This window comes from Eubalaena glacialis, chromosome 11 (assembly GCF_028564815.1).
Source record: "Eubalaena glacialis isolate mEubGla1 chromosome 11, mEubGla1.1.hap2.+ XY, whole genome shotgun sequence".
NCBI lineage: Eukaryota > Metazoa > Chordata > Mammalia > Artiodactyla > Balaenidae > Eubalaena > Eubalaena glacialis.
Window position 1 is genome coordinate 61,482,010 of NC_083726.1, and position 21,515 is coordinate 61,503,524.

At 47.3% G+C, this 21,515-nt stretch overlaps 1 protein-coding gene across 3 annotated transcripts; it reads right to left on the minus strand.

The window, feature by feature from the left end:
• Nucleotides 1-1,439: 1,439 nt before the first annotated feature.
• COPZ1 (COPI coat complex subunit zeta 1) lies at nucleotides 1,440-21,191 on the minus strand. Of its 3 annotated transcripts, XM_061205012.1 has the most exons (10): nucleotides 21,137-21,171; nucleotides 20,184-20,216; nucleotides 9,853-9,921; nucleotides 8,481-8,562; nucleotides 7,761-7,852; nucleotides 6,509-6,564; nucleotides 5,130-5,207; nucleotides 4,922-4,973; nucleotides 3,663-3,701; nucleotides 1,440-2,845 (listed from the first exon to the last, which is right to left on the minus strand). In XM_061205012.1, exons 1-10 carry the CDS (start codon nucleotides 21,152-21,154, stop codon nucleotides 2,798-2,800), a joined length of 567 nt encoding a protein of 188 aa, XP_061060995.1. In that variant the 5' UTR covers nucleotides 21,155-21,171; the 3' UTR covers nucleotides 1,440-2,797. The 3 variants fall into 3 exon arrangements, with proteins under 3 accessions (XP_061060995.1, XP_061060997.1, XP_061060994.1); XM_061205014.1 differs by lacking the exon at nucleotides 20,184-20,216 and having other exon boundaries at nucleotides 21,137-21,191; XM_061205011.1 differs by lacking the exon at nucleotides 20,184-20,216 and having other exon boundaries at nucleotides 9,853-10,005; nucleotides 21,137-21,162.
• Between the last annotated feature and the right edge of the window lie 324 nt (nucleotides 21,192-21,515).

Below are 21,515 nucleotides of genomic sequence, written 5' to 3' on the forward strand. Positions count from 1 at the left end.
GGAGACAGTCAGACCCTACTCCCCAGTCTCTGCTTCAGTCCGGGCTGGGAATGGGTTTGCTCAGAGTCCTGAAAGGAAATTGTTGGCCAGAGGGCTGGGTAGGCCGGGGAACTAGAGTTCCATTCGTAGTGGGAAACAGAGAAGGCAGGAAAAGTTCAAACCAGGCCAGGCTAGGGAAACAAGCTCAGAGAATTCCAAGCCTGAGAACTGGATAGAACACCATTCTCCACACCCGTCACTGATCAGCAGCCCTCACCTCTCAGACTGACACGGCCCACCCCCCAGCAGGGTCAATGCTGGATGATGAGTAGGAAGCTTAGGACAGCGATCTTAATTACTGAACACTGCTTTTCCCCCACCTCAGGGGGGCAAAGACAAAAATCCCTAGCCCTCATCCAGCCCCCTGTACCCTAACTCTCAATGCAGGACTGCAGGGTGCTGTACCCAAGCATTTTTCTTTTTCTATCTGCTGAGGGTGACCCTGGGCCCAGTTGCCCCACAGTTGCTGAACTGAATTGCTAGGTTCTCAAAGAGCAGGCAAGACTGGACAACTGTAGGTTTCATGCCTTGATGCTGGAGAGGCTTCCCCCTCTGGTTACCTTTCTTCCCTCATCCTTTCCTATCTAAGGTCCCAATGCAGTCTCTCTTGCCTAACCCCAGAATTACAGGCCTATCTCACGAGCAGTAGAGGTGACAGAGACCCTTCAGATTGCAGTGCAGACAAGGGCTCCCCACACTCCCCCTCTCCTTCAAATCCTGCAGAGGAAGGGGTAAAGAAAACCAAAGCATTCTCCTGTCGCCGCGGCAACCATAAAACCCCCAGCTAAATCCATCTTGTGAGCTCACCGCCCCATTAAGATGCAGGGCCAGGCTCTGCGCCAGCCCAGCCACATTCATTTGTGCGAAGAAAGGTGGAGGAGGGGGAGGGGAGCAGGCTCTGGAGGGACGGGGAAATGGCGAGGAGAGGTTATTTACACCACTGTCCTGACCTTCTGGAGCAGCACTGGCTCCGATAAATAACCCGCTCAGCGCCATTTCGGAGCGGGAGAGGGAGGTGCAGGGAGGGAGCCGGGGCTGCAGGCGGCCCCCACGCAGGTGCGCGTCTCCAGGTTACTAATGGCTGAGGCGGGAGCAGGCAGCTGGCTTCGGGGGTGGTGGGGTAGCACTCAGTTCCCTGGGACTCCCACTGAGAAAATACCATCCCTACCCCACCCCTGGCGCCAATTTCCAGGCGAGTGGCCGGGGAGATGCCAAGGAGGCAAAGAGCCCCGTAAATTAGGGATGGGGGGTGGGGGGCAGAATGCTGGGGATTCTCTGAGGTGGGAGGGAAGAAATATTATAAGAGGGGGAGCGGGCGTGGGGGGGGGTGTTTAGAGGAATAGGAGCAGCTGCCAAGAAGAGAGGAAGAGGAATGGAAACATCACACAAAGGCAGTTTGGAAAAAGAAATGTTTTATTCCTCTTTGCGCAGAGCAGTATATGAAGGTGGCTATCATCCTGACTCCGTACATCTCTTACACAAAAATGCCCCCTCCAGGATGCCCAGTTATCCGCCCCACTTGGAGAACTGGCAGTTAGTGGGTGGGGGCAGAACGCTAAGTCTCAGGAAGGTTTCTTGAGACATTTTTGTGGGAAGTTTTGGGTCAAGGGGAGAGATGACCCAACAGTGGGTGTCCCATCCTCCGTCTTCCTGGGGAAATCCAAATCCCAAAGGTCTTCTGAAGAAAGGCACCTCTCTCAGCGACCTAGGGAAGGAAGGCGCCCAGACCTACCGCCCGGATGTAAGGCTGAGGCAGAGAGAGGACAGGGTTAGGCAGCAGAGATCACAGACCCAAGGCAGAGGAGTGAGGTGCATGCGGGAGAGAGAAGGGGACTGAGAGAGCCCAGAGGCCCAAGTCATAAATTCCACCCCGTCCCCAGTTCTGAGCAGAAACTCTTCTTCCCAAGACTAGAATGGAGTTTTAGATCAGGGACTGGCTTGGCTCCAGAGCACAGACAGGGCAAGCCAGGCAGAGCTCGCACGGGTAGTGAAGGTGGAAAGTTAAGGTATCAGACCGAGAGACAGACACTCCCACAACGAACACTCACAGACCACAGAAGTTTTGAAGCTATAAGCCAGGATCAGGGTAAAAAATGCAGCTGTGTCTGAAATACAGAATTTTATAAGCCCTCTCCAATAAAATTTAAATCACTGCTCCTTCCACTCTGTCCCCTGCCTATGAGCTGTTCCCAATCTTTTTTCCAAGGCTGGAGGCCTGGGCAGTAAGAAGGAATGGGAGAAAATACCGAGGCCAGAAAGTGGGGCTGTGGCTGAGACTTCATATGCCTCTCCCCACCCGCACTCCTTCTACAGAAAAGAATTCTCTCTCTCCCCTTGCTGGACATATGGGCTGTTGGGATGAAGGCAGGGTAAAGGCAAAGGGAGGAAAACACTCAGCACATTCTTTCTCCTGCTTTGATCTGAAGTGTAGCTGCAGCAAAGGGCACAGAAGTGGAGGAGAAAATATGGGGGATAGGAGAGCATGGGAGCATAATCCAGTCGAGCAAGGAAGAGGGTGCTTCCCCTGCCCTGTGTCCAAATCTGCTGACAGCTTTACTCCCAGGACTGCAAAAAAGAGCGAGAAGGAACGGGAGGCGTATACGGGTTTGCGAGGGGGCAACCACAGACAGGATGGAGACTTAAGGATCCCTGTTATCCCCGAGATGACCCTGAGAGCATCAGTTGGGGGGCTGGATGAGAAGTCACAGCAGACATGTGGATTTTTTGAGGGGGTGAGGAGCCAGGAACAGTGGGGTCTTCACCGAAGGAGTGACCACTTGATCTGTTCTTTGGCTGACTGCAGCACCTGCAGGGACAAGGGTGGCATTGAGGGGCTTGCTGGGGGGTGGGGGTGGGGGGATGGGTCTCTCCTTCCCCTCACTTGCCTTCCCTGTCCTTAGAAGATTGGCAAATAGAAAATCCCCAAGGGTAGAGGGATGGGAAGAAGCTCTCTAAGGCCCTAGAGGACTATCAGTTTGGGAAATTCCAAAAAAATTCAAGTCCACTGGGGGGATGAAGAGAGAAGAGGTATACCTGGGAGGAAAGAAAAAAACTGGGGGTTACCAGACATATGTTAAAGCGGGGTGGCGGGGGGAGAGTTTTACCACATCCAGATGGACTTCTTGGTAAGAATTCCAAGTGGGTAGAAAACAGAATCCCTCCCTGGCCCCCCTCCGCATCAGGTAGACAATCTCTCTGCAAAGTAGCAAGATCGATCTGCAAAACCTGCAAATTCTAGAATATGCATTTCCAGCTTAGCCCTCATTTGAATAATAAGAGAAAGACAGAGAGTGTGTGTGTGTGCACGCACACAGATCATCTGCTTAAGGCAAGCTTCTGCTGGGGAATAAATCACTGAATGAGGCATCAGGCAGGGAGGGTTTGAAGGGTACAGAGCAAGGCTGACAGCCTACTGCTCATAGGAAACTGGGATAGGAGTTGGAGTGGGGTAGGGAGCGGCAGGCTATATGAGCCCCAGTTTTCTGGACTAGGAGGGAGCCCAAGAAGATGTGTCTTCAGTCTCTAGTCTCCTGAATTCAGGCTTGGTGGGTTGGGGTGGAATACTATGCTAGCCTCTTTAGTGACCCAGTCCATCTGGAGAGGACGAAGGAAGACAGTCATACCTGAGACACGGTCTGCTCCGTAAGGGGGACATCTTCTCCCTACGGCACAGAGAGACAAGCATTCAGCGTGGAAGAAAGCTGGAGTAAGACCTGACTGAGGTGGGACAATGGAGAAGGAAGAGGTGGTCCTTTAAACTGAAGCAAAGGGCACATGCCCTAACCTTCTCAGTCCCTCCTAGGGACTAGTTAGTACAGCCACAGTTTTACTTGGCCAGAGGGACTGTTGAGCAAAAAAGGGTCATTTCATCCATCTTCTGTTTTAAGGCAGGAGGACTTCTTAAAAGATTTATTCCATTCCAGGTAATCAGCAGGTTATCTGATCCTCAACTTGAGGATGGGAGACCAGATTCCCTAGTCAGAGAAGACCTTCCCTGAATATCAATATCGCTAGGGAGAGGATAAGGGGGAGCCCAGGGTAGTTTAATGGATCCCGCAAGGCCTGATGGGTAACGACAGCATGTTAATTTGAAGAAATAAACTGCTGCAACAGCAGCCTGAGAAGGGGAAGGAGGGAGCTGGTGAAGGCGTGGGGTGGGGGGGGACCTTCTCTCTTGCCACATAGAGACATATGTTAGAGGAGAAGATTAAACTATGCAAATGGAGCCCACGGCAGTTAAGGGAGAAGATTTCCCATTACCCGGCACTGTCAGCCTTCACTCTGTGGAGGTCAGAGCCGGGACATTCTGTGAATGGAGAGACTGGCTCTGCTCAGGCATCTCTGCACCTCTACAATTTGCTGGCAGGCTCTCTCTGCACCCAGCAGACTTGGAGCTTTCTCTGGTTAACTCAGAGGCCTCTTTCTGCTATCACTAGCACCAAAGAGAACAGAGGTTCTGGCACATAAGTACTTCCTGACGGAGAGGTACTGTTCTCAGTCCTAAAAGACTTTAAAAGACAAGGAAGACATTCCTCTGCCTCAGATAATTGGGATTCATCCCCACAGGAAGAAGAAGCCAACCTCAAATTCCTTTATCGTTTCGGAACCATCAATATTAAAGTTCCCTTTATTTCATCTTTGATTTAATAAGTATGTATTAAATGTCCACTCTGTGCAGACTGCATGAGATGCTAGGTACCAGGTGAGGGGCAGAAATATATTCCTCCTGCTTCCCTTCTTTGAGACAATGAGAATTTGAAAGGGAAGGAGACAGTATTCTACAAGTATGTATTCTACAAGCCCCAACCCTTAGATCATTTAGCAGGTCTGGCCCTGGAGGGTGAGTAGATGGGGGATGTAGAGGGGAGATAGTTCTGCTTACTCTTAACGCCACCCGGTGTACCACTTGCTGGGGATCGCTCTCCAGGATCACCCTGAAAAGACAAAGAAGAGACCATTGTTCACTCTGTCCTGAAGAACCAACTTACTGTGGGGAAACTGGTCACTCGGCCCCCTTGCCTTCGGACAGGGGCAGTGGCCCCACCCCTCACCCCAGATCCAGGGAGGTCCAGGGAGGTCCGAGCACTCACCCTCCGTCTACGATTTCATCCACAGCCAAGAAGAGCCCCTCCATGTTCTCCAGCAGAGCTCGCTTTTCTACATTTTTCCTGAGTCCCCGAGAGAAGAGAAAACCCAGCCTGAGTGTGAAAGGGATCCTAGGACATTGTCTGAGCTGGGGAGCCTAAACTAGACCAATATATGTCTCCACGAACCACACAAAGAAGTAAATAAGCACTTTCTGGCTAACCCATTCTAACCCCCTTCCTACTCTTATTTGCTGAGTAATGATCAGGGATGCCAGGAAAGAGATTCAAAATATACACACAGTCAACTTCTGACTATTCAAGGGCTGATTTCCAGAGCTATTGTTTCTTTCCTACCTGCCATGATGCTGCTCACAACATTGCTCATGAACACTGACATCAGTGGGTGGAAAAGAGGGAACACACAGAGCTAAAACTCAATCTGGAGGTGGCGGGAGGTGAGGAGGGGCTGAGTGCAAACTCTGTTTGCACTCAAGCTCTGATAAGCCTTCCAAGCTTCTCTCTGCTCCCACCACCAGCTCCCCCAGCTCTGCTTAGGCCTTGAAAAGAAGCCCAGCTAGGGGGCTGGGAACTGCCAGGGCCCGGCATCCACCAGCCTCAGGTCTGGTGGTTGGTGCCTACGGCCAGTCACATCCGTCAGTTGGACTCTTTCACTAGATCACCGAAATGAAGTCTATTCAATCACCTGGCTAAGAAATAAATCATCCCCTTCCTGAGGAAATCTGAGCCGTTCACCCTGCTGATTCTGTGGGGCTGAGAGCGCCTGCTGATTCTGCTCTGTGCGCATGGCTGTCTGTACTGGCTTCACTTGGGAGCCCTGGATGTTTTCAGGAAAAGTATCTTGTACCTCTTCTATTGCTCATCTGCATGGGGAACAGAGGGCTGGTGGGGAGGTGGACGGGGAGGAGAGGGTAAAAGGCACATTCTTCCTGCGCTCTAGAAGGAAAAACTAAGGGCCGGACGTGAAAAATTGTGAGTGCTGCCTCCATTCCCAGGGTGCTGCTGTTGCATCTGGGACATTTCCCAATGCTTGCCCTTTCTCTACCGCGAATGTAAAGAATGAAGCCCGGGAAAGCACCTTGAGGGTGCTTGGAACTCTGACAGAGCCACTGGGGGATGCGAGAGCAGACACAGAGGCAAAGATTCTGCTCCTTCCCGGTCCCTTTTCTCAGGAGAATTATTCCACAGGAGTAACACACTCGCCCATCCAGTCCGCCCCATCAGTGCGAATTACTCTGAAATAATAAGCCCGACTTCTCCAGGTAAATCAACTCCCCAGAGCCTCTGCTCATCCCCCACAAATCCCTGGACCTGAAGAACAGTGACTGTCCCTCGCAAACAGATGTCAAGAATGGCCTGCTCACCTCAGCATCTGGCTCAATGAGTCGAAGAGGCAATTCAGAACAGCCATGAGCATCAGCTGTTTGGAGACAGAAGCAGCAGAAGGATAAGGTTCAAGGCCCTGAAAGCTGCTACCTGAAGACAAAGCCCTCTAACTCATTAAGCATCAAAAGACTCAGGCTTTCACAAAGGACCAACAGCATAAGGTGGAAGTGAGAGTAAAACAGGAAGAGGACCTGTGGCTTCCCACAGAAATAAATTCTGCTTCATGACCCCATGATTTTAGGTCTCTCTTTGACCAGACTGTTCAAACAGAACTTTCCTGTCACAGTCTTCTTCACGTCTTTACCAACTGTATATGTGTTACCCTATGTCTTCGGTAGAAAAATCATTAACCAAGCAATAGCTGAGGTCAGACTGTTGTCAAGAGAGAATGGACTTTGGAGTCAGACAGATCTGGGCTTAAATCCCAGCCGAGCCATTTCTAGATGTGTGACCCTGGGAAAGTTATCAGTTTGAACCACATGAAACTGCCACTTTTGTAGTCCGACAGTGGTCAAATATAAGTAATTTCATATGGTTCCTCAAGGTTTAGTTTCCTCACCTATAAAACAAGGGCACTAATGCCCAAAACTCATAGAAGTGCTGTAAGGTTTAAATAACAATGTATTCTACAAAGCACTTGCAGCAATAAGAACTCAGGAAGAGTTGGTTCTCTCAAACTTTGACTTTTGCCTCAAATTATGTAGGGGCTTATTTTTACCTATCTACTCTCCTAGAGGTTGTGACCTGAGGTAAATAGCTTTTCCTGAGCTTAGGAAGCAGGTTAGGACTACACCCACAGTCTTCAGAGAGCCACTCAGAACGTATGGCTTCGACGTGACCCACAATGTTGCCTAAGTGACCCGAACTCAGTCAGGTGTGGACCCTGCACAGCAGGAGCAAGCAGCCCCTGAACCCTGACCACACCTCAGAAATCCATCTTAAAAACACTATCCAGGGAAGGCCATTGGTATTACACGTTAGTATGTATCAAAACATAGATGGTGTGTCCTACATGGACACAGAAATCTGGGAAAACTTCAATTCTAGGTTGATTCAGTTGCTCGGCCGTGTCTGTGAGGCTGACGGGGATCTCCGACAACTTCGTTAGCCAGTCAGACACCAGAGGGACACAGGGACGTGGCAGTCCTAGGGCCCAGAACCAGTCACGAGGGCCTGCCGGTGGTTCAGGAGGGGAGAGCAGAGACAGCAAAGAGGGGTGGGGATCCTCACCTCATTTTCATAGGAGCTGCCGATCACATAGAAATAGAGATCGATGCTGCTTTTGTATACCACTGTCAGGCCTTCCAAGAGGGCAATTTCACCTGTGGGGGGAACAAAGGTGGAAACGGTGGGTGGCCTGAGACAAAGAAGTAGGAAAGAGGGAGTTACCATGAACTCCTGGTATCCAGCTGTGTGGGGCTGAGGTGAGGCAGGTCTTAATGACCCCCAAAGACTGAAGTGGACCTGCTTTTTCTTTTCGGGTGGTAGCAGAGGGCAGCAAGTGTAAACTTGGGGGAGTCTAAGTATCTTCTCCTCTAACTGCTCCTACCCCCCAGCCACCAGTAGCCTTATTTCCCTCCTTGTATACGAGACAGGATACTAGTCAATCCTTCGGAGGTGAAAATGCAGAGCAGTCACCTTTACAGACTTCCATTTACCTGCCCTAATGGATGCGGTACAATAAGCAGAGCTGCAGTTAAATTTGTCAAGTGAGGCTCATAAATCCGGGGACTAGACAGGTAGCTAACAGCCAACCTTCTAGCACGGTATTCCCGCGTGAGGTACACTCACCTCTCCATTACATTTCTGAAGAGTTTATTATATGAGGGGAGGAGGAAGAAAGAGAAGAAGGAGGCAGAGTCATTTTGCCCTTTCTCCACCGCCCCGCTGCCGCCCCCTTCCCACTGTGGCTCTCCCACTGCAGGGAGTAGTGAAAGGAAGACGACCTACTGTCAGTCCGGTGGGTCTTGTTGAAAATGTTCTTCTCAAAGGCCTTTTGCTCCTTGACACTGGGGTAGGTGTCGTCATAGTACTGGTCAGAGGGAAAGGAGATGAGTTGGGTCATTAGAGCTGGGAGCCCAGAATGACTAGTGACTGTTTTGCCCTGGATCTTGGATTTCTCTCCTTCAAGGCGTGGGGTGAGGGAGAAATACTCACACGAAGAAGGGAGAACTACAGAGGGAGGGAATGGGCAGTGAGTAATCGGATACAAAACGAGGTTTTTCAGGACCCTGCTACAAGCCACCCCGCCTCACAGTTCTCAGACTGGAAGGGCAAGAGGCCTAGAAGCCCTGTGATGAGGCTCTGCCCCGTCTGCATTCTAGGGCAGCAACCCTGAGGCCATTCCCAGGTGCCACCCCAGGTCAGGGCGCACTGCTAGAGAACACGAAAGGCACCAGGCCCTCACTATGCAGGGCTGAGGAATGGGGAAGGGCTGCAAACACCTCCTCTACAGAAGGGCAAGCCCTGCCTGTGCTCTCTGATCTCCTGTATCTTAGCTTCCTTTCCAGCAAACTGGAAGAAGTGGGAGGCAAGCTAGCACACTGTGGAGCCCACTCCCAAGCTCTCCCTGGCAAGGGGGTGGAGATGCAGGCTGCTAAATCGCTCTGCTCTTTAGGGGCTAATCCGTTGCAGTCAGCTGAAGACCTATAACAGGGCTGGCATTTAGTAACTGGATAACTGTTTCAAAAGGTGTCCTGCATAGTTACATCCAATTACAGGGAGGAACAGCTGGTGAATTCTAAACTAATCTCTACCTGCTGATTGATTTATACTATGCTCGCCCAGAGTTAATCCACCAGGGACGGAAAAAATTTCTCCAGGAGGGGGAGAATATGGAGGGAGAGGAGAGGGGTGTCCTTTCTCCTCTCTTTCAATAGATCCAAAGTTAGAAACATCCCACTGGGGAACTCAGGAGGTAACAAGCTTGGTGGTGACTGGAGACCTAGGACTGGAACCCTGGAGCTGCAAGAGAATTCCCTGGAAAAACCCAGGCAGGATTATGAGGTAGAAGAGAAAGGGACAGGAGTGATGGGCATGGGCAGGCTGCTTCTCACATCTAGACATTGCTTTGTTCAGAAACCAAGGTTCCAAAGCTTTTTCCTGTTCTGATGTTGATGACAAAGTCTAAGGATGGCAAGTAGGGAAGCAGGGCAACTAAGAAACAGGAGCAGTTTAGGTTTTATCTGGAGTAGTCAGAGGTAGATGGAAGAATTCTCAAAATTATGTGTGGATGAATATGAGTTAATAGGGCCAGTCCCAAGATCCAAAGCTCAGAAAAAGTCTGTCTTTGCTCCTAAACTAACCTGAAAGGGAATCTCACCTTGGCAAAAAGTCGATCTCCATCATTGTCCAGAATCAGGATGGCTTTGACAGTATACAGGGAGGGTTCCTGAAGAGATATGAACATACCTTCAGTCCTGAAGGCTCTTGCCACCATTAGCAAACCAGATACCTTCCCCTGGTCCCACTGGGGCTGCAAGGGGATACAGAGGTGCCTCTGTAGGTCCCCTATCCCAACCTGGTTAGATTTTGACATTTCCCACTGAGAATGACCAAGTGGTAAATGAACTGAATTGAGGGAGGGGACATTTCAACAAAGGACCCAAAGCAGCACCAGAGAAACAATTTCTATGAGCCAGACTCACAGAGGGCTTAATATTTGTTATTTCCAAATATTATGCTACAGTTAGTTTCCAAATTACTCTCCCTCCCTGGTCTCCCATGCACAGGTGGGTATGGAATGTGGAATGTAACCAGATTAATTAACAGGCACTGCACGAGGCTCTCTGAAAATAGCGTTGACTGCCCTAGTGTACTTGGAAGTTCCTGCAGTCCCGATGCAGTAGCAATGCAGAGGCATAAAGAAAGCCTTCCCTAAACCACCCACATACTGAGCAGGTGGAAACAAGCACGCATGCACGCACACACTCACACACAGACACACCAGTTCTGAATGCAGCCCAGTGAGACATCCATCTTCCAAGACTTCCCCTAGGATCTCAACTCCTCTACTATACCCTGACGACCACCACTTAACTTGCCAAGACAAAAAGCAATCTGAATTTGTGGTAGTTAAGAAGCGGTAAGAAGAGGCTCCGTCTAAGAAACACTCTGGAGCCTGGAGACAAGGAGCAGGAGTGGAGTGTTCTTTCACTACCAAAAAGCAACCTTTGAGGAAACTGGCTCCCAAAGAAATCAGGGGCTTCCCTGGCGGTCCAGTGATTAAGACTCTGTGCTTCCACTGCAGGGGGCATGGGTTTGATCCCTGGTCGGGGAACTAAGACTCTGCATGCTGCATGGCATAGCCACAAAAAAAAAACAAAAGAAAAAGAAAAAGAAAAACAAAAGAAAAAGAAATCAGAGTCTCAGCCTTAACAGTTACACTAAAACTCAAAGCATATCACTTTGCAAAAGCCCCTCCACTCCTGCAACTTCCAGGGAACCAGCTAACAGGAAAGGAAGAAGAGGAAGGGAAGGGAGGCGGTGGGACGTATGGAAGGTGTCTGCAGGCTCACATTCCTTGACTTTCTAATCAGCGTTACTTACCGTGGATATCCTTCTCCCGTGCTTTGAGACAAGGCTGTTGCTTTGCTACCTCCGTTTCCTGGCCCTACTTAGGAAACCCACAGCCTTCACAGGGCCAAACATATTCTCCGAGCGTATGTTTAACAAAGACCCAAAGGTGATGAGGAAAGATTCACTGCCAAGGATCTGCAGCCTCTACAAAGGTAAACTATCCCATAAGGCTCCAGGAGGTTTATGGTTCCATGCAAAGAACCAACCTTAGCTCAAGGAGTTAAGAATGAGAGTAAAGGGAACCCAGTCTTTTGAGAACAGGGTGATAAAGAATGTAAGCTTTGGGCTTCCCTGGTGGCGCAGTGGTTGAGAGTCTGCCTGCCAATGCAGGGGACACGGGTTCGAGCCCTGGTCTGGGAGGATCCCACATGCCGCGGAGCAACTAGGCCCGTGAGCCACAACTACTGAGCCTGCGCGCCTAGAGCCTGTGCTCCGCAACGAGAGGCCGCGATAGTGAGAGGCCCGCGCACCGCGATGAAGAGTGGCCCCCGCTTGCCACAACTAGAGAAAGCCCTCGCACAGAAATGAAGACCCAACACAGCCAAAAATAAATAAATAAATAAGTAAAAATTAAAAAAAAAAAAAAGAATGTAAGCTTTCCCCACTTGGATTCTTGAGGACAGAAATTTTTGTTTCTTTCACTGATTTATTACAAGTGTCCAGAACAATGCCTGACATATACTAAACTCCCAATATTTATTGAATGATTATGAGAATAAATGAAGTTTGAGAGTAAAGTAGAAATTTATTGATGCAGTAAGCATCTAGGGAATTCTCTTATAATTAGACATCCACGTACAGGTAGATTTTTTGGTGTGGCCATTTTGGGTGATATTACTACCAAGTCATCCTCCTCTGACAGACATTCCTTAAAGATGCCCATGCTATACACATTGCTCTCCGGAACACTCTCTCAAACTAAGGGACTCTGTCTAGCAGAAGGACGTCCTCTAGAGTCTCATCTAAAAAGTCACAAATAAAGCAGCTTTCCTAACTCCTAATTCCCCACAGAAAGATCTTCCCATAAAGCAGGCTCAGTTCTATAGCAACTTGGATCCTCGATTCACCAACAGGAAGACAGTCATGGGAATGAGTTTTCTTAATAGAGGAAAAGAAGTCCATAAGGAAGGAAATTTAGAAGAAATCATTTTTCCCACAACATTTTCCCTGGAAATCTTTGGCTCTGTTTCGCTATCCGCATTCACAGCAACCTTAGAGAGCTTCCCAATGGTTGAAACCGGGCATTGATATGGCGCAGGTAACTCGTGCCTGCAGCCACAAAGTCTGGCATCTCTAGAAAGAATGGGATCCCAAAGCAAAGAAAAACCCTTATGGCAGGACTTCCCTGGTGGTGCAGTGGTTAAGAATCCGCCTGCCAATGCAGGGGACATGGGTTCGATCCCTGGTCCAGGAAGATCCCACATGCCGCGGAGCAACTAAGCCTGTGCGCCACAACTACTGAGCCTGTGCTCCAGAGCCCGCGAGCCAGAACTACTGAGCCCGTGTGCCACAGCTGCGGAAGCCCGTGTGCCTAGAGCCCGTGCTCCGCAACAAGAGAAGCCACCGCAATGAGAAGCCCACGCACCGCAATGAAGAGTAGCCCCTGCTCACCACAGCTAGAGAAAGCCAGTGCGCAGCAACTAAGACCCAACACAGCCAAAAAATTAAAAAAACAAAAAACAACAAAAAAAAACCCTTATGGCCACCAGCCAACTAGGACAGTCAGACAGTCCTCTGTGGCCAACAGGGTGAGAGAGTGCCTAAAACAGCCGGCAAAGAGAGAGACAGATTCCTGGGTCCTGCTCCTGGCTCTTTTCACTGGCTTCCTAGAAGACGCAATCAAGGAAACCCCCAAAATAGAAACATGGATCTTCCTGGGAAGGATAAAATACAGGCAAAGGCAGGCAAGGAGAAGACCAGAAGGGACCCTAAGTATGAAAAGGGTAAGACGGCACTAGAGAAAAGGCTGGTCATTTCAAACTTCCAAAGAAATGACCACACTAAATAAAGCTGAGAACTTAGGCAAGAGCCTAAATGCTGCTTTAATTCTCCACTCTGCTACAGCCAGAACTGGCAGCTTCTCCTTTACTTCTCCTGCCACCTCCTGACTGCAGCTGGTTCCACTTCAGCCTGGGGCCTTTACCTCTCAGGAGTGGGGAGGGCCTGGAGCTCCTCTCATATCATAAAACCAGCCAGTTTAAAGGGCCCAGAAGCCATTACTGATAATGTAATTTCATTTTAAGTTTTTTGCAAAGGGCAAGTTTATAAATAACTCCCAGCTCTTGAGAAATGGACTTCCTGGACAATGGACTAGGCTTGACCTTGTAACACATTAAATGCTGATTATTGAGAAAGACACTACAAGCTTAGGGCCATGTTCAAAGGATTTAAAAGGTCTATTCTTCCCTCCCATTCCCAAATGGGTAGCTGCTAGAAAGCTTTCGAGACAAAGTTCTGTGATGCACTGACTTTCAGAGAGCCACAGCCTGAGTGTATAACAGAACTTCACCTCAAATGCTAATGGTGCCTGGAAATGATGTGCAGGCAGATTGGTTTTGGGGACGGTGGGTGGCTCAGATAGATTTTCATGTCCATTTTTATTATCAAGAAAACTAGACTGGACTCCTCAGGAGAGCTGAAACCACACCGAACAAGCAACGAGCCTGCTGCAAACAAGTCTTTTATCTCAATCAGGGGCTTCTGAAGCCTGGTGAAAAACATCACCATCTCCCAATATCCCCTACCCCAGCACACAGAGGACTAGAAGGGAAGAGTCGTTCCTCGTGCTGCCCCCTGTGGGCCTTCGGATGACCTGCAGCTTCCTCAGGACTATAGTCATTAGCAAAAATATTAAAAAGGCAGCTCTGGAGAAAAGCTCTCTATTTGTGCATCTTGTAAGTCAAACTAGGAGAGATGGGCCCTGAAAAAGCACTGAATTAAGTCTATCCACAATGTATATAGTAAGAGGACACTCTGGGGTAAGATCATGATACGCCACCAGAAGAGGACTAGGGTAGTGTTTGGAGCAGGTAGACAGGATATTTGAGGCCTATGACTAATTATTTTATTTGATCCTTTGTGGGGGATGGAGGAGGAGGGAGGGAGCCAAGAAGTCTTTGTGGAGTTAGAGGATGCTATCCACAAAGCTGAAAGGACACAAGTAAGAATCTGGTTGAGATTCCTAGAAAGTTCTTCATTCCCCACTTGTAAAGAAATCTTTATGGCCATGCCAAAAAGTAGTACCCTGGCTTGGCAATGGGTCTCCATCAACTAGAAACAAGATGCTCTTCCCTCAACCCTATTTATAAAGTAAAACCAAGACAGTAAAAACTAGGAGAAATTTCTAGATACCACTCCCAGCTCCACATGGCTAAGCAGGTATTTTGCTCCCTGATTCTGTACCAATTTCTTTAAAATGAAAAGCTCCTCTGGGATTGAGGGCTCCAATTTGCCAGCCACAAGCCTGGGGACTTCAGATGAAAAGAAAAGAAGAATTAGCCAAAGGTTTTGCCAGAGAAGGGCAGTTTTCACATACTACCCAGGGGGTTGCTTAGATTCAGGCAGCACAGCTCAGGAAAGAATAGGAGCCAAGGTACCAGAGAACATTACCCATCTGACCTGAGACCAAATATTGGTTATTAAGAGGAAACTGAACACAAGTCTTAGGAAGGAAGAACTGTTGGCAGAAAGAGCCACCTAGAAAGAATCTTCCTATCTGACAGATACAAACCATGAAAGCACGGTCACCAGAAGTCTGCCACTACAGGAAAAAATGTCTCTAAACTCCTAAAATCCTTTATTATAGTCTGCATCAGCCATTAACTCAAGTTCTACCTTTCTCTGGGACTCAGCTTTCTCATCAGTGAAATGAGAGGCCTGAGCTAGATCAGTTAAGGTTAATAACTTTTCTGAGTTACAGCAGACCCCCTTTGATAAGCTGACGAAATCTATGGACCTTGTTACCAGAAAAATACACATTCACAAATTTTTATGATTTCAAGGAGTTCATAGACCTAGGTTTAGAATTAAATGAGATTCTCTCTGAAGACAAAAAGACGGTGCAGGGAGGGGAGGAAAAAAGGGGGAAATGAGTGATACTTTTGTAAATCACCCCCTCTCCTCTGCCAGGCACCGAATAATGACTTCAATAAATATGTGTATGGCCTTCATAAATTAATAAATGATTGAGAAAACTAACACAGCCAGCAGGGGGAGCTAAGCTCAGCACCACACCCCTCCAGCTTTCAGTATTAAATTTCACGGCCGTGAGACAGGCAGGACAAAGATAACCAGGCCCCAAGCTCTTCAGGAATGCAAAGTCTCAGGTCCTTTCTTAAAATTCCAGAAGCTTGTCTGCTAGAGAATTTTTTGCCCAGGGGGGGTCACACAGTCCCTAATTCTTCAACTATTCTGGAAATGAAAGAATTACAGAAATGAGGGACAAAGCGAGGAGCACTGCTGGGAAGAGATGAACTGAACAAGCAGAAATCACAGTACTCCACACCTGAGGCCTGAGAGCAACATGAGAACTTCCTGCCTGCCCAGTCTGATAACCCAAGAGCTCTCACTGAAATATCATGCAGCAAAGGGAAAAATCAAATGGGGCTAGATCTATTTCTGATGAGTCCTTGGTCATGATTTGTATCATAATTTACTCCCCACCCCACCCTCCATCTGCTTCTGAAAACGAAAAGGTAGTCTCTGAAAGACTGAATTGACAGCCTCTGTGTTCATCTTTCAGTCTACTTGCTCCCCCAAATCAACCCCCGAGACAGAACTGCTATCCTCTCCCCTAGTTTCAGCCTCCCTCTAAAAACTACACAAATAGTAGAAAAGGAGTTGGAGAAAATTGGTAGACAGAGCTGTCCAGGCCAACTGGCTGTGGATGGGGATATCTGCCTTAATAGTGGGAATATTAAAAATCCAAAAAAGGAGATGTAGGCTTCATCTGCAGCATGTAAGACTTAGGTTACACAACAGGAAAGACTTCCTGAAGAGGTGAGGGTAGTCAAACACCAGAAGAGGTGACACAGGCTAGGGAATCTAAGGATAGGAGAACTCCTCTAATCATCTGATCTGAGGGAAAGCCTATTCTGTGCAGAATCAGCAGAGGCAGAATGTGAGAAGGCCCTTGCCAGGACAGACCTCTCATAATGTGCACGGACCCAACCTCCTAATCCAGCTTCATCAGCTGCCCATGGGCACTCTGCCTTCCATCTTCCTACTTACTCTAGCATAAGTGGGTAGGTAGGCACTAATTCTTTACCCCTGTTCCATCCTTTATTTGCTTCTCTAGCTCCCCTTTCCATAACTAGTTTTCATGTCAGTATCCTGACTCTAACCAAGTCACGTTGATGGAGTAAAGTAAAAAACAGTAGCAAGTATCTAGCTGAAAAAGACCCTAAATCTGCCACTAGGCTCCCTCAAATATCTGGATAATTGCATTCATCCTCTGCCTCCCAGGGAAGACCTGGCTTCTCAAGGGTCTGGCTTTCTTCACATGGAGGCCCCCTCCTCCTCTTTTGACCATGTGACAGCTCCCCCAGACCTCTGATATAATTTATACCTTGCCGGGGACCAACTCTTTCCCACCACTGTGAAGGAGAGGGAAAATATATATATAAATACGTCGGAAATCTATAACGAGGTCTTCTTGGAGGGCAAGACATGGGGAGAGTTAGAAGCAGCGTCAATTGCTCTTTAGGGGTTTTAGTTCAAGCCGAGGTCTGCTTCCAGCAATCAACCATTAAAACAAGCCGGCCAGAGTAACAGCACAGTTTATTCTGATCATTTAATTTGAAGTGTCAATAAATTAAACTTCAATCAATTAAACTAGGTGTGCAATAACCCAGATGGACACCCCGACACCAACATAATCACAATAAAAATTTTTATGGTTGCCAGGGACCTCACCGGGGGCAGTGCTGGCACTGCTCGCGCCCTAGCTGAGAAATATATCTCCACAGTGCAGGAACGAGGAGATTGCTTCTCCTAACGAAATGGACGGGCCAGGCACCGGCAAGGACGCAGCTGGGAGAGGGGCACAGGGGACTGCCAGGAACGAGATGGGAGTGCTTTGGGGGCTTAATGTAATTGATACCTTTGCCCAGAGCAGGGGGAGGGGGCATTTAGGCCAAGTACCTCTACTGTTAGTGCCAAAAGAATTTAACAAAAGCCCCATTAAGATGATTCAGGAAGCAAAGGCCACAGAGCAATATCAACCTTTAAGAGTCACTGATGTATTCTGCATAGTTTCTTCCTCCATATATACACATACTCTTGTGCACTCTGGATGCCCTGATTTTTGAATGAGGCTTAGAATTCAGGATCTGGTCATTGTTTTAGGATAGAAATTTATTAAGGGGAGAGTAAGAATAAAATTAAGAAGTCTAGTCCGAAAAGCACTGGAAAAGCACTCAGAAAGTGAATCCAGAGAGGATTAGGAAAAATGAAACCTATGAGGAAAGATTTAAGGATCTAGACTGCTAGAGTAATTCAGTTTTGAGGAAAAAAGGGTAAAGAGGGGAAGGAGGAAGGGGATAAGTCATTATCTTTAAGATTCCATAGGTGGTTAATGGAGAATGGTGACCTGCAGAGATCCCTCTCTATTCACAACTAAGAGAGAACCAGCAGAAGACAGCAGGAAAGAGGAAGCTGAGTCCAAAGATGCGGGCTGGGGGCTTTATTATCAAGCACTGGGAATGGAAGGAGATGAAAAGAGACCCGAGAAAGATCAGACAAATCTGCTTGAAAGGTAGGGCTGGATTACTTAATTCAAGAAAGAAACTCACCCACTGTAAAGTACCTAAATGAAGGGAACCTATTGGTATTTAGAAATTCCCATAAACAGATCAAATTTCAAATGATGGTTCTTCTTGCCCCCCTCTAGCTTACTCTTCCCTTCTTCTAAATATCCTATGGCTATGTGTCTTGTAGAGGTGAGGAGACAAGAATATGCTTTGATCAGGTTTCCCCAGAGGGCCAGCCAAACCAGGAAACAGAAATGTGAGAGGAGGAAGCCTAAAGGAACTTTAGAAGGTACCTGCCCTCTCTAAGGAGTGGTTTGTTAAATACTATCCAGGCACAGTAAACTCTTTAGCTCAGCAGAGAGCTAAGGTAAAATCCAAGGAATTCCTTACACTTTTCATAACAAAGATGGTGACCTAAGAATTAGGGGATGCCGCTGAGTACACAGAGCGGATGAGATAAAAAGGAACAGTACGGAAGGGTGATTCTGAACCAGATGGAGCTAAATTTCGTGGGCCAGTATGTGAGGGTAGTGAGAAGAGAAATAAAAATTTAGGAAATACCACCTGATTCTCAACCACGGTTCCTCATCTGAACCACTGAATACTGAAAATTATTTAAATACTACTTTGTCACTTCTCCCAAGGATAGTACAAAACTAGTGTCACTGTGTAAACAGAGAAGCTGATCCATTACATACAATGACACCTTAGGGCATTAGGGCTTAAGTCTCCCCTGGAACTCCAGTTGAGAAGGGCTGGAATGGTGAGAAAGGTACATAAATTCTTAATTGGGGGCCCAAAATATATTGAAAATAGTAAACAGCACACACACACACACACACACACACACACACAAATGTTGGGAAGGGCTGACACAGAGGAAGGAAAATACTAATTTAATATCCTAAGAACTCTGGTAACCAGCACAAGAACTGATACCTATTGGTACTTTGTCCCCAACAAAAGCTTTATATAACTGATAGTTGAAAGTACAATTTGGCATATTGAAGATGTGGAAAGCCCATGATGAGATAACATCAGAGAGACACTTGGTCTGGGAGGATTAGGAGTCAAAAACTAATCCTAGTCTTGATCGTGCTTCCTTGAGGAAGCCCTTTGCCCTAAACCTTCGTTTCCCCTTACCCCATCAAACAGGTTCTTCATGACAAAGAATCAGTAAGGTTTCTAGAGCAAACTTCAGAGGTACCTGACCAGGTCAGCAAGGATCTGTGAATGCAGCATCTTAGGTATAGATTAAAATGGATATAAGGAAGAAGCAGGTTGAAACAGACTTTGCTGAGGAAGCAGAGACAAGAATTGAGGTAAGAGAAAATGTGAGAGAGACTTTCACATGTAAGTCCCTCAGTTCAGCACTACACACAAATCCCTTGTTAAAAGGGCTCCTCAAGTAATATCACCCTCACTCCTTTACCTCTAGGCAGGCTCCCTTCTAAACAGATCTAGGGGGCAGTCTAAAAATTTCTTAAACTTCCAAAGAAACTAATTCCCTAGAATTTATCCCAGTCTGTTAACTGGTTAAGAATACTGGTTAATGGCGGGGGAGGGGGGGGGGTGGGGGTGGGGGGATGAATTGGGAGACTGGGATTGACATATATACACTAATATGTATGAAATAAATAACTAATAAGAACCTGCTGTATAAAAAAATAAATCAAATTCAAAAATTAAAAAAGATATAATTCACATACCATTTACTCATTTAAAGTGTACAATTCAACTGTATTTAGTATATTCATAAAGTTATGAAACTCTCACTATAATCTAAGTTTAGAACATTTTTATCACCCCAAGGAAACCCCACACCCACTAGCAATCACTCCCCATCACTCTTCTCCTCCCACTAGCACTAGGCAATTACTAATCTGTTTTCCGTCTCTACACATTTGCCTATTCTAGACATTGGATATAAATGAAATCATATACTATGTGGTCTTTTGTAACTGGCTCCTTTCACTTAGCATATGTTTTCAAGGTTATCCATGTTGTAGCATGTATCAGTGCTTTATTTCTTTTTATTGCCAAATTGTATTCCATTGTATGGATATGTCACATTTTGTTTATCCATTCGGAAGGAGATGGACATTTGAGTTGTTTCCACTGTTTAGCTATTGTGATAAAGCTGCTATAAATATTCATGTGCCAAAAAAAAAAAAAGAATACTGGTTAACTGCTTGGTACAGAAAATGTCTTTAATAAGATTTTAAAGCTTTCTACCTAGACTTAAACAACCCATATGATGGGAAGGAATTATCCCTATCTTTGCCATTTTGAAAGAGGGGAATTGAAACCCGTTATTCTCTTTTACCTGATGAGGATCTGGATGTGTACATGTGAAGAGCTGAAGGAAAAAAAAAAAAAGGCCTAGAGTTCAACTCAATTAAGGAAGGAGCTGGGAGCTAAATCCCTACACCCACATATATATACATTAAAATCCCCAAATTGAAAAGGGGGGGGGCTTTTTTGAGAGAAACGCTCTGGTTCAGTTCTAAAGAAGGAGTAATAGTATTTTATTTTTTTGAACAAGCGAAAAGGATCATATGGACAGGGGAGCGAAAAGGTGCCCTTTAGCCACCAAAATTTTTACATAACCAGAGGAATAGTTGGCATCCCAGATCCTACAATAAGAATTCCCAAAGTTTAAATGAAGAGAGAAAAGGAGAACAGAATAACGAGTCCAGAATAAGGAAAAATATTCCACAATCCATGCTGACTCTATCAGGTATTCCAGAACTCTGATGGAATACTGATTCCTCATGACGACAAATCTACATAGCAGGAAGCCGAAGAAGAAAATAGTTTTTTTGAAGGAATATGACGGGGAATTATCAACGGAGAGTCACACTGTGACAACTATCAGGAGGAGCCTACGATGACAAACACCTGCACTCTATTCTGACAATTTGAGGCGAGTTTGGAGTTTTGGGGAAACTCAAATCAGGATATCATCCACAATGATCATAATCAGAGGGAATCTGAAGGACCCCAATCCAGTACGCTCACGATCCTATGTGTCCTAAGGACTCCATGTGCTCCCTTCAACTTTCCACTGACTCTGCCCTCTCCCCGGCAGAGCTTCCTACTCTAAACCGAGGCTTTAGCTCCTGCACTAGGCCACAGGCCTATTCCAGGGACCGGCAGAACGTTCGGACCCCGAGGATTACCCGGAACTCCCCTTTCTACCCCCTCCCACTCAGGCTGAACCCCGACTCCCGGCCCCTCTGGACATCGCAGCATCTTGGCCGCCCCTCCAGCTCCTACCAAAATCAGCGCCTCCATCTTGCCCCGCAGCTGGTGCCGACGTGGAGCCGCAGAGACAACGCCGGCGCTGATTGGCCCTAAGTCCTCATTAGATCCCGCCCAGGATGAGGGTTATTGGACTCCCAGGTGTCAGCTATTACTTCATTGACCAATCAGTGTACTAGCTTACTTAGCGGAAGCAAGGTGTCCAGCCAGAAGGCGCAGATATTTGATTGTCACTTTAAACACTCAATAAAACAACAAAACCTCACTAATGAATGGGGCGGGAGGGTCAGTGGGGCGGGAGGGTCAGTGGGGCGGGGTTGTTTCCATGGGGAACAGAGGAAGCGATTATTAATTTTCAATTGGCCGGGCTGAGGGCACATGATATCGTCGGCCG

Bases quoted from the DNA above. Each gene is read 5' to 3' on its own strand.
- COPZ1 (XM_061205011.1), bottom strand. The intron at 7,853-8,480 runs GTAGGTCGTCTT...TTCCCCCCACAG, and splicing joins CAAGACCCACCGGACTGACA to GTGAAATTGCCCTCTTGGAA. The intron at 2,846-3,662 runs GTATGACTGTCT...TTGTCCCTGCAG, and splicing joins CGGAGCAGACCGTGTCTCAG to GTGCTGCAGTCAGCCAAAGA.